Raw genomic sequence first — 12,189 nt, forward strand, 5'->3', positions numbered from 1 at the left:
CTTCCATCTGGCTCATTCATCCCTCCTCTCCCTTGTAACTCTTCCCCAGGTAACTTACCTGGTAAAATAAGGTTGAACATGCATTGATTAAAGAGACAGAAATGACTGGGATAACTGCATACACATTCATTTTATTCAGTAATTAATTGCCATAAAAAATATTACACTAAAGAATTCACATTTCTCAGGTGTAAAAAAAAAGACAAAGCCCTCTGCCAGCAGAACTCTATGAGAATCAAACATCACAGATAGAGAGCACAGCAAAATCTGATCTGATATCAAACCAAGATAACGTGAATAGCTCACTGGCAGGAAATGCAGTGGATAATGGCTGGCTACCAAAAAACATGAGGGACCTTTAACTGGCAAAGAACAATGGTGCGTTTGCACGTTGTCCTCTGAAGACAGGCATACAAATGGACAGGCCCGCAAACAAACCCCAAAAATGTGTAAAGTAAGCAGAGTTATAATGCGCTTGTTCACTTACAGTGATAAAAACACGAGACAAAGGCTGTTTTATCGAGACTCAGATGAGACATGCTTGGATCTGGGATGCCTCAGTGGAACTTTCCTTATGGAGAACAAGAACCACAACACTGGACGCAATTGTACTGCTCGGATAGTGTTTTCTAATGTCAATGTCAGCATTTTGGAATATTGATGCATCTCTCTGAATAACAGTTCTGCTTTTACAGAATCAAAAAGACAAACCACCGGTACTGCGAGGTTAAATTGTGAGCGTGCGATGGCGGTGAGGGAGACAATTTGCATGACCCAAATCCCTGTGAACGTTCGACTTATGTAAAGGGTTGGTTTATGTAAAAGACCAAGGTTAAGCATCCCAAACAGAGTCTTCAATTCAAAAACACACAAATGTCCACGCATCTTGGTCATGTAAGAGGACCCATACGGGGAGAGAAAACCATGGCAGTGTGACAGTCCCAGATCTCTGCCCGCATCTCCCATTTCCAAGCCGTTACAACTTTACATTATAGATCAGGCGGCAACACAGAGCTTACAACATCAAAGAGAGGTAAACACGTCAAGTGACATCCAGTCCACCGCGGCCAAGCTTCCTGGAAAAAGCAGACATCATGGAATCCCTTTTTTTTTTGTTTACAATGTTACGACAAGTAAAAGCACTTGTTCCCAGATACAACTGAACAGAATCTGCTTGCATAGCTGATGATGAAAATCTAAGGCTTCTAAGTAATTTAAGATATACACTGGCGAAGTCGACGTACAGAACCTCCGTTTCATAGTCACAACATGTCAACATTATCAACTTGAAGGCTGGCAGACAGCTCATTTCACCCAAGCTGTTGTAAACACTAAAAGCACGCACCAGACAACAACTATAAATTCATTCTACGTACAAAACAGTAAACCTGTCTCCGTGTAAAGATAACAGTTTTGATCGAACGTGTTTGTTTCTACTTTATTTTTAAATGCATTGTCATCTAGGCTGACAGCTATTCTCAATTTTGCCCTCTTCATCTGATTTTAGGTCATGTCATCTGATGCATATGACTCTGGACAGGTCTCTAGACAATGCTCAGTCCCCTCCAAAAGTTAAGCGAAAGAGTTACTTATGTTCAGATAGTGCTTGAGGATCTGTGTGTAAGATAAGATAGTGTGTGATTAAACATTTGCGTTTTTATCAAAGTAAATGAACTTGAAATGCCATTCAAAACATTATTTTATTTACAAAAGATCTTAAAGCCATCCATTGTTACATATCTATTCACAAACTATGTACTGTACAGGCTTTGCTAACCATGCTAGCACATACTCATAGATTTCCTGTCATTGTGCCAACGCTAGTTAGCATTGGCGCGCAAAAACTACCTCTAACTTCCCGAAGTATCCCTTTTAACTAAATGGAATTTACTGGACAGTCAGTTGGTGGCTGACTGAATCGATTTATAAATAAATACTGAAATTCAAGTAGAAAGCTATGAAAAAGATTGAGTGGTACAACAACTGAAAACATTCAACTGAGGGAACTAGCTTTCATTTGCCATTAGGATATATAGATTCAAATGAACATCTGGATGATATGAACAAAAAACAAAAGCACTGGGTGACATTTTCTCTCTGCTAATGAGTGGTTTGACCGCCTGTGACTGGATGGTTCTGAAACTCACACACTGAGTCAGATGTCTAATAAATCACATTTCTCAAGTTATGGAACACAATAATTGCCGTGTTCCAGTAAATGAACATAAACAAAAAAAAATCCCCTTACAAACAAAAAAAGAACAAAAAAAGTACAAACATTTAAAATAAGAATGAATAAATATGCACTGTCATAAATACATGAATTTGGTAAATTCAAACGTTGAAAAAAGAAAAGCACATTAAGTGTGGTATGAATGAAAAGAAGAACAAGTCTGACGATACGAGGGTATCGTAATAAATGCAAGAATTGGAGTTTAAAGCTCTTGCTGAAGAGACTCAAGGCTAGGGACTTGGTGGAGGTGGTGGGCTGGCCTTCCCTCTTCCCAAAGTGGGTTGGATTGAGACAGTAAGTCTATGTAAGTAATGAGAGGGGCAGTAACAGGCAGAAGTAACGAAAATGAAAAGTGCTGTTTATTAATTAAACAGAACCAGGTCTCACACACTTAACCCCCCCTCCCCTTTAACAATGAGCTCACAACAAAGTCAGTAATAACATTCTGTGACCAAATTCGAAAGACACCCTCTTCTTTAGGCCAATAGCAGTTGGTGACATTTGGTCGCGTCAGAGAATAATCCTCTCTGGGAGAGTGCTTGAAGTTTTTTTTGGCACAGTTATTTTTGAATTTGCTCAAATTATTTTGGTTTGACAATTGACCCCTTGAACCCTGGGTTGTTTTTCCAGTTGAAATCACATATGCCAGAGATGAGACAAAGGAGCAGAAAACAAGTGTTCAAGCTATCCACCGAGACAGAGCGAGCCACTATGAGACAAGTTCTCTACTCTAGAACACTTGGGTACCCAGTGCAGAAACAGACAGGGAAGGAGACACACACACACAGAGGTGTCACAGGTCATATTTGCATCACTTAGAGAAGCTACAGTAAGACTATGGGTGAGATCCAGGTCCCTAGGAATGCCCGTCTCGCTGTTTCTCTACTCCCACTGGGTAACATTCAGAGACAGAGGCAAGGCATTTTCAATTCACCGTCCCTGTGGACAGTTGGCCCTTCGCAAGAGCAATGTTTTCACATCATCACCGGTAGACAAGGCAATCAAATCAGAAAAATGCAGAAGATGACATAAAACGTGGAAATCAGATCTTCCCAAAAGTGACGCCTGTCCCAAAGATCTGCATTAAAGGCGTAAATAAGCATACATTCTTTGAGTTGAAGGTTCTTACTTTTTAGATTTTCACCCAACAAAGAGCCTAACGGTTTCTTTGACTTCAGTCTCGACTCGCCCATTTTCGGATTGTCATCCAATTTCTCAAAAAAACTCAACACTTCTGTCCTGGCAGTTAATTCAAGAGCAAATCAAATTGATTTGAAAACAGTTTTAGAGTAGGACTACCATATAAAATAATATTCAGTAGAAAATGATAACAATCAAGAACAATATCGTCTAACAGATATCTTGTGCCATACCATAATTACTACCAACTATGTCTCTCAATTAGATTTATTAACTCTAGTCTACTGTCAGTCAGTTATTAACCTAGTCTATCATCAACTGTTGGAAAAATGCAAAAAGTTTTAGAAGACAACCAAGCGAATTAGTCAGTCTTCTGAACAAACAGTACACCCTGGTGGCGATTCAGGGTCACTGCAGGTTCAAACCCAGCTGTCGCTTCAGTGATTAGAATAAGGACAGGACAGAACATTTTGGAAGCCCCAAGTCCGTTTCCTTTTCATCTACGTTCTCTCTGGTGCTCAGTTCTTCTATTTTCTTCTTTTTAAATGAGATATTCAGCATAAGGATTTGTTGCTTTGTCCAGTTTGTGTTATATTCCAATACAGACTCATTTTCTGAACGGCGTGCATGTTGCACTTGGGATGGGAAAAAGGGCTAGTTAGTGGAGGTGGATGGGACTTGATTGTCCCTTCCCTTCCTCTCCAGATCTAGCACCAACAATCCACTATCTGTCCCTTACAACCCACATGCCTCCTCCCTACGGTTGGAGGCTCTCATTGTCCAGTCACCTCAATGACATCATCGTCTTCGCTGTCTGAGCTACTACCAGCGTTCTCTGCCGAGCCGTGGGCGTCAGAACGACCCAGCCCCGCCCCCATCAGGCCAGAGGAGGGGAAGTGGGAGAGGAAGCTGGAGCCAGCGGGGCCTGGGGTGGCGGCCGGGAGCCCCCCAGGGAGCAGCGAGCTAGGGTACATGCCCATGGACTGGCCATAGGACATGGGGAAATCTGGGGGCAGCATGCCAGCCATACCAGCACCCAGCATGAAGGGAGCCAGGGAGGCCGAGTCAGAGGCAGCCGAGGAGGAGCTGGTAGTGGTGGAGGAGGAAGACCTGGAGGAGGAGCTAGTTAGGGTGCCTTCACCCATGCCAAAGGGGTCAGAGGTCATGGGGAACATGAGACAGGGGTCACCCATCTGGCTGTGGGGCTGGAAGTAGGGCGAGCCAGCTCCCATGAAAAGGGGTTGCTCAATGGAACCCAGCATGGCCGGGTTGAGGCCCATGGGCGGGAGGCCGTAACCCCTGGTGAAGGGAAAGCCCCGGGGGGGCAACGGGGCCGAGGTGCGCTTGCCGGGGGCCAGCTGCTTGTTGTCGGCCCATTCGTCGGCAGTTGGGGTGGAGGCTTTGCGCTTGGTGCCCTTCAGGTCCAGGGCGGCCGTGGAGTCTGTGTTGGGCTGGGCCGTGGTCTCTCCCCAGGGCTTGGCATGGCTGGTCACGCTGCTGCCATTGGTGCTCTCTGCCAGCGCTGTATCCAAGGATCCTGAGGACAGAGCCTTGGAGGCCTGCTGCTGCTGGATCTTGTTTCCGGCTGCAGCTGTGTACCTCTGGAGCTCGCTCAGGATCTCGGGGCTGTCAGGGGAGAGCGGGCGAGTCACACAGCCGCTGGTGCCGTTCGCCGAGTCCTCCGATGCCTTCTGGGTGTCTGAGGGAGGGAAGACAGACGGGTCAGATACTGCTCTCTGGTCTAGATTAACAGAAACCATCAGCACTCAAAAACAGATCCATATGGACCAAACGGGTAGAATTTATACTGACTAAGAGTTGAGTTGGGATTGCTACTTTTGGGTGCAACGGCTGAGTTCTCCTCCCCTGCCTTGAGCTTGCTTGCAGCACGGATGGCAAAGATCCTCCCGTCACAGGTTCTGATGTAGGTCCCTTTAGTTCCTCTGATGACGTGGATGCTCTCTCCTGCACTGATCCTGGCCTTGACATCAGTTGAACTGTTGGTTCCTGGTATCACGATATCTGTGGTGGTGACGATCTTCTGGACGAAGACGCCTGCCTTCTGCAGGTAGTTGACGGGAAAGCCCGAGCTGGAGTCGGAGTCTGCCGTGGAGGCGGAGGCATGAGACGCCTGGCGAGGCAACATGGGAATTGGAGTTGACTGAACGGGGCGGACGCTGGCCACAGGCTTCTCATCTAGGCGAGGGGGTGGGCGCCTGAAAGGGGGGGGGGGGGGTCAAGGGAGAGGAAAGATGAGAGGGTGGTGAATTGGCAGTCCAAATTGAGGGTGGAGGGTTAAAATAACAGTTTAAAGGAATTCAAAACTTGGTATCACATTGACTAAGCAACTGTAGTATTGTACAGTATGTTACTGAGAAAATAGATTGTTCGGGTGAAAACAGGAACTAAGATAATGTCTGTCTTTGGGGGACCATCTCACCAGTTGCGCTGGCTGAAGGCAGGGATGTTGGTGAGGCTCTGGTCGCTGGCGGGGTAGTAGTGGGCGTAAGAGGGCCGCGTGTAGGGCACCGACGCACGCTTCTCGTCCTCGTAGCTCTTTTTGGCAGCCTTCTTCTCTGCTTTGGTGAGCTTCATCTCCCGCCGGTCCACCAGGAGAGAATCGTGGTGGAAGGGTTGCTAGAGAGACCGGCATGGAGAGTAGTTTGAGTAAAATGATAATTATATCCTGAGTGTACAAAACATTAGGAACACCTTCCTAATTGTGAGTTGCAACCCACTTTGCCCTCAGAACAGCCTCAATTCATCGGGGGCGTGGACTCTACAAAGTGTTGAAAGCAATCCACAGGGATACTGGCTCCAATGCTTCCCACAGTTGTGTCAAGTTGGATGGATGTCCCTCGGGTGGTGGACCATTCTTGCGACACACAGGAAACTGTTGAGCGCAATTTTTATTTTTTTTGCAGTGTTGCAGTTCTTGACACACTAAAACCGGTGCGTCTGGTACCTACTACCATACCCCGTTCGAAGGCACTTGAATATTTTGTCTTGCCCATTCGCCCTCGGAATGGCACGCACACACAATCCACGTCTCAATCGTCTCAAGGCTCAAAAAATCCTGTTTTAACCGGTCTCCTCCCCTTCATCTACACCAGGGGTCGGCAACCTTTCGTGTGTGGAGTGCCAATTTACAATTGATCCTACCATTTCTAACGCCCTGCGTGCCAGTTATGATTGTCATACGTTGCATTACAACTAAGTGTCTATTGAATGTCTCATTTGCCCACAAAAACAGAAGAATTCCACAGCTCGCTAAACAGAGGCACTGTCCATTAGCACCACAGGCTTGATCTTAGAACACAGATTCTCTTGATACAGTGACACGGGGTGGGCCAAGCTCATCTTCAAAATCAGCTCTGCAAAATCTTTTGTTTCCCCACCATAGCGGGGGCACCGGCAGTTGTAATAGCGAATATGTTTTTAAGAAAAGCAACACCGCTCTCCTCAAAATGACCTGTGAAGGCTTTTGCCTCATCTTCCCCTTTAGTAGTATCAGGCATGGGTCCGAGACAAAGCAGCTCCTCGCGTACCTGCTCTGAATCACAGTATCTTGCAACAACTGCCAGACGTGGAATGTTATTCACATCCACTCTCATCAAGAGCCACATAGGTGCATTTTTTTGTTTGTTTTTAAAGCAACAGTTTGCTGCTCCTATACATTTTCAACAGTCTCTGTAACGCGCCTTTCAACAGTTCTGACAGATGCAGGCATGTCTTTGATCTATGAGATGATTGTGCCTTCGTTAGGCAATCCGTCAAATAACGCCTGCGAACTGCTGAGGAAAGCCTCCACGGCCCTGCATTCCTTCAGCCGTGTCCCCCTCACCCGTGACCTTTTTCTCAGGTCTCGTTTCAAAATGACGTCGTGCACTTGATGTCCGACAAACAACAGTTTTACAACACAGGGGCGCAAACAGACCGGTCCTTCAGTAAAACTTATCCATATTCCTTAGTCCAAGAGGCAATAAATGAGCAGACATCTGCCTTATTTTTCTTTGCTGATGACATTTTGCGCCCTGAACTTTTTGAAATAACAAAAGAAGGCTTGCTAGCTGATAGCCACGTGAAAACTAATCTCTCGTCTTCAGTGCTGACTTGGTTTTGAATTTGGCGGGAGAGGCGAGGCGGGTCATCTTGCGCTGAACTAATAATATGAAACTCCTGCAAAATCATGAAAGCCCATTGGCTAAATCAGGATTGACAATACCAATGCAATTTCAATGATCTTCTCCAGTTGATCATGTAATTAGTGAGATAATAAACGTCAAGCCAAGGCTTAGCAAGCAACGTAGAATAAAACAATATATCAATTTATTTATTTTAATTTTTGGGGGTGGCCAAAGCAAATACCCTCACGTGCCAAGGCTGGCACGCGTGCCTTAGGTTGCCAACCCCTGATCTACAATGATTGAATTGGATTTTAGAGGTGACATCAATAAGGGATCATAGTGTTAGACTGACCAGGTGAATCCAGGTTGTCATGGAAAGAGTATGTTTTGTACGTTCATTATAAATGATACAGAGGTTATTTAACAGTTAGGCACCAAACCCATCCCATATGAAATAGTGAACTCTATTGTAGTTCTTACCTTGGTGACCAGGTGTGGGTAGAGTGTTTAATAAGGTATGGTGTACAGCGCCATCAGAAAGTATTCAGGCCCCTTGAATTTTCCCACATTTTTCTAGGTTACAGTCTTATTCTAAAATCGATTCAATAGTTGTTGTTTTTTATCTCGTCAATCTACACATAATACCCCATAATGACAGAGCAAAAACAGGTTTAGAATTTTTTGCTAATTTATATATATTTTTTAAACTATTACCTTCACATAAGTATTGAATACCTATGTAAATAAGGTAGTTCTGTTAATTTTTAATACCTGTTTTCACTTTGTCATCATGGGGTATGTGTGTATTGCTGAGGATTTGTATTTTCCGAAGGCACTGAATATATATATATATATATATATATATATATATATATATATATATATATATATATATATATATACACACACACCTAAAGTAACAGGGTTGACGATTTCATCTCAAATTAGCCATTAATCTCCCTGTGACAAGGGGAATAATAGCTTGTCATGTGTAACAGGGAGGGGCAATTGAATGCAAGATTCACAAAAAAAGAGCAAATTGATTTAAAAAATGCTAGCCTGTATATCTATGGGTAACGTGGTTGCTGTGTAATGCTAGACCCATTCAGTTTCCACCACAAAACCCCATAAAATGCCCAAAAAGAGTAGAACCGGCTCACCTCCTTTTACACTATGCTTTGACTATTAAGTGTTAAAAACATTTTAAGGATTAATTTCACCATATTAAAATGAGTTTGGTTCAAGTAACAGGGTTGAGCTTAAAATGAGGGACATGCTTTTTTTGTTTTACCTTAAAATGAATCACTAACCACATTAAATAAATGATTATCTTCAGCGATTACTTTGTCAAAGCAAACAAAATAACTAGGGCTTTACAATGATGGTGAAAACTTGGGAGAAATGTTGGGGTTAAGTAGATTCAAATCTTCCTAGATGTCAGAGTGCACAGATCTACCTATTTATCTAGTGTAGTTCTAACCTTGGGGATGAGGTGAGGGTTGAGCTGGCAGGCCTGTCTGATGTAGTGTTTGTACATAGCTGATCTGTTACCTTGGTGACTAAATGAGGGTAGAGCTGGCAGGCCTGTCTGATGTAGAGTGTGTACATAGATGATCTGTTACCTTGGTGACTAAGTGAGGGTAGAGCTGGCAGGCCTGTCTGATGCTCGCCTCCATCTCCTGGCGGGACTGCAGCTGCACCTGTGACACGTCAGGCTCCTCCTCCACAAAGTGCAGCAGAGACTCAACCTCCCGCCGTGTGAACGACAGCATGGGGTTCAGGTCATCCACCACTCGGTCTGCAGAGAAGAGGGATTGAGGGAAGGAATCAGTCTACTACACCAATACAGAGAAGAAGATTGTGCGCCTTCAGACCCTCCCTGTGTGCATAGGACCATCAGCAGCTAAATGAAAAGGCATCGGCGTGCGACATGAAACCTGGCATACAGCAAACCCTGGCTGTGTAAACAAATGGAATAAACCTGATGTTATTTTTCAACTACAATTCTAAGAGCGTGGGCCTTCTCTGTTTGTGTGTACAGCAGAGCTGAAATTGGAGAGGACTGATGCATCGTGTTTTTAAAAAACAATTGCGTCAAAGCACTTTGGCCGTGGTGCACGTAAAGTAGAGTAGGGATGCAATGGAGTGCACTTAGCCTGAGAGGAGTCATGACTTCGCAGAGTCCGATAGAGCTCAGAGGATTGTAGTGTGTGCTAGTGAAGTGGACTGGCCGGATGAAGTGCAACTAGCAGGGGGGGGTGCTTGGGGTAAGCGTAGACTCTGCAGTACCGATAGAGGTTCACGCAATAGTAAGCCTAGTAGACTCGGCAGGCCAGTGTGTAGCCCGTATGTAGTCAGTATCTATTCTATTCCATTCTATGCGTTTGTTTGGTTAGCTGGTTACTTACCAGACATGCCCTGCTTGGAGATCTGTCGGTCGTAGATCTTCTTCTCCAGGGTGAAGTCACAGACCAGGCGGAAGATGTGGCAGGGTTTCTTCTGGCCGTAGCGGTATACTCTACACACAGCCTGGGCGTCGTGACAGGGGTTCCAGGAGGCATCGAAAACCACCACGCGGTTAGCCCCGATCAGGTTTACCCCCAGGCAGCCAGCCCTGGGGATGGGGAGAAGCACACGTCACTGACCTGAGGTGTGTATGTTTTGTGTGTGTACAACTGTGTGTGTGTGAGACTGTGTGTGTGTGTGTGTGTGAGAGAGTGAGTGAGTGTGAGAGAGTGAGTGAGTGTGAGAGTGTGTGTGAATGAGGGATTGTGTTTGTAACAAACGTGGTTTCTAGTGTGACTGTACAGAAGCAGGATTATAAACAAATGATAATTATTTCTGCCAGTGTGTTCCTGAGGTCTATTACCTGGTGGAAAGCAGAAAGACCAAAGTGGAGGTGTTGGACGGGTCGTTGAACTGGTTGATGAGTCTCTCTCTCTCGGAGGCAGACGTGCTCCCATCCAGTCCTAAAGCAAGGAACCATAGAAAGAGTCATTCCCCGGTCTCCAACACACAGGCACCAAGAACAAGAGATACCAAGATAACCAGCAGGTGGCGATAGTCAATGTCAAAGTCAATAGGAAAATCGGCAGCATGGGTTGGAGAGGCTGAATAACACGTGTGTATAACTACAGTAAAATATATCACTGGATAAATGGGAGTCAGAGAGATGTGGTGACAGCAGTGGTTGAGACATTTAAGGCAAATGTATTAAAAATAAAAAACGGAAATATCACATTTACATAAGCATTCAGACCCCTTTACTCAGTACTTTGTTGAAGCACCTTTGGCAGTTATTACAGCCTCCAGTATTCATCGGTAGGACGCTACAAGCTTGGCACCTATATTTAGTGAGTTTCTCCCATTTTTCTTTGCAGATCCTCTCAAGCTCTGTCAGGTTGGATAGGAAGCATCGCTGCACAGCTATTTTCAGGTCTCTCCAGAGATTTTCGATCGGGTTCAAGTCCAGAGTTCAACCTGGAGCAGGTTTTCATCAAGGATCTCTGTAATTTTCTCAGTTCATCTATCCCTCAATCCTGACTGGTCTCCCAGTCCCTGCCGCTGAAAAACATCCCCACAGCATGATGCTGCCACCACCATGCTTCACCGTAGGGATGGTATTGGCCAGGTGATGAGCGGTGCCTGGTTTCCCCCAGACGTGACGCTTGGCCTTCAGGCCAAAGAGTTCAATATTGTTTTCATCAGACCAGAGAATCTTGTTTCTCAAGGTCTTTGAGTACTTTAGGTGCCTTTTGGCAAACTCCAAGCAGGCAGTCGTGTGCCTTTTACTGAGTGGTGGCTTCCATCTGGCCACTCTACCATAAAGGCCTGATTGGTGGAGTGCTGCAGAGATGGTTGTCCTTCTGGAAGATTCTCCCATGTTACCAGAGGAACTCTGGAGCTCTGTCAAGAGTGACCATCGGGTTCTTGGTCACCTCCCTGATCAAGGCCCTTCTCCCCCGATTGCTCAGTTTGCCCGGGCGGCCAGCTCTAGGGAGAGTCTTGGTGGTTCCAGACTTCTTTCATTTAAGAATGATGGAAGCCACTGTGTTCTTGCGGGATCTTCTTTGCTGCAGAAATGTGTTGGTACCCTTCCCCAGATCTGTGCCTTGACACAATCCTGTCTCGGAGCTCTACGGACAATTCCTTCAACCTCATGGCTTGGTTTTTGATCTGACATGCACTGTCAACTGAGGGACCTTATATAGACAGGTGTGTGCCTTTCCAAATCACGCCCAATAAATTGAATTTACCACAGGTGGACTCCAATTAGTGGTGTAAGGGACCGTAGTTACTCCGTGGTCCGTACGGTTCGGACACGGTTCGGCACGCACGGGAACCCATAGTTTAACCATCATAGTGTGAAATACTGTTTTACTGCCACTGCTACTTTTTAAAGGAATAATTCTCTAAATCTCGATGCAGAGTTGCAGTGAAAAGACAGATGCCGTGTTTCACTCTGAAGACTGAAGGTTGAGTTGATATATATATATATATATATATATATATTTTTTTTTTTTTAAGGCAGTTGCGTGTACTGTTCACGTGAACGAGGCATGTCGAAGCCCAACGAATCAATCCTGGATGCTCGCTTTGTAAAATGTCACGTAGAAAAAAAGCGCAATGACAGCCGTGGCTAGCGGAGGTGCTGAAGAACTGGCTTCATTTAAGTCTCATGTATGGGAG

General features: G+C 45.1%; 1 protein-coding gene across 4 annotated transcripts in view; it reads right to left on the reverse strand.

Annotated features, from left to right (window-relative positions):
* Positions 1–111: 111 nt before the first annotated feature.
* LOC109907847 (helicase ARIP4) overlaps positions 112–12,189 on the reverse strand; it is a 66,014-nt gene continuing 53,936 nt past the window's right edge. For 2 of the 4 annotated variants that reach the window (XM_020506086.2, XM_031794015.1), the window contains 6 exons: positions 10,370–10,469; positions 9,909–10,114; positions 9,123–9,298; positions 5,814–6,010; positions 5,210–5,589; positions 112–5,072 (listed from right to left, as the gene is read on the reverse strand). In XM_020506086.2, coding sequence (XP_020361675.1) covers positions 4,147–5,072; positions 5,210–5,589; positions 5,814–6,010; positions 9,123–9,298; positions 9,909–10,114; positions 10,370–10,469 — 1,985 coding nt within the window. In that variant the 3' untranslated portion in view covers positions 112–4,146. Of the gene's footprint in view, positions 5,073–5,185; positions 5,590–5,813; positions 6,011–9,122; positions 9,299–9,908; positions 10,115–10,369; positions 10,470–12,189 lie in introns of all 4 variants that reach the window. The other 2 variants (XM_020506085.2, XM_020506087.2) reach the window with 1 other exon arrangement.

Source organism: Oncorhynchus kisutch, linkage group LG17 (genome assembly GCF_002021735.2).
Source record: "Oncorhynchus kisutch isolate 150728-3 linkage group LG17, Okis_V2, whole genome shotgun sequence".
NCBI classification, from domain to species: Eukaryota; Metazoa; Chordata; class Actinopteri; order Salmoniformes; family Salmonidae; genus Oncorhynchus; species Oncorhynchus kisutch.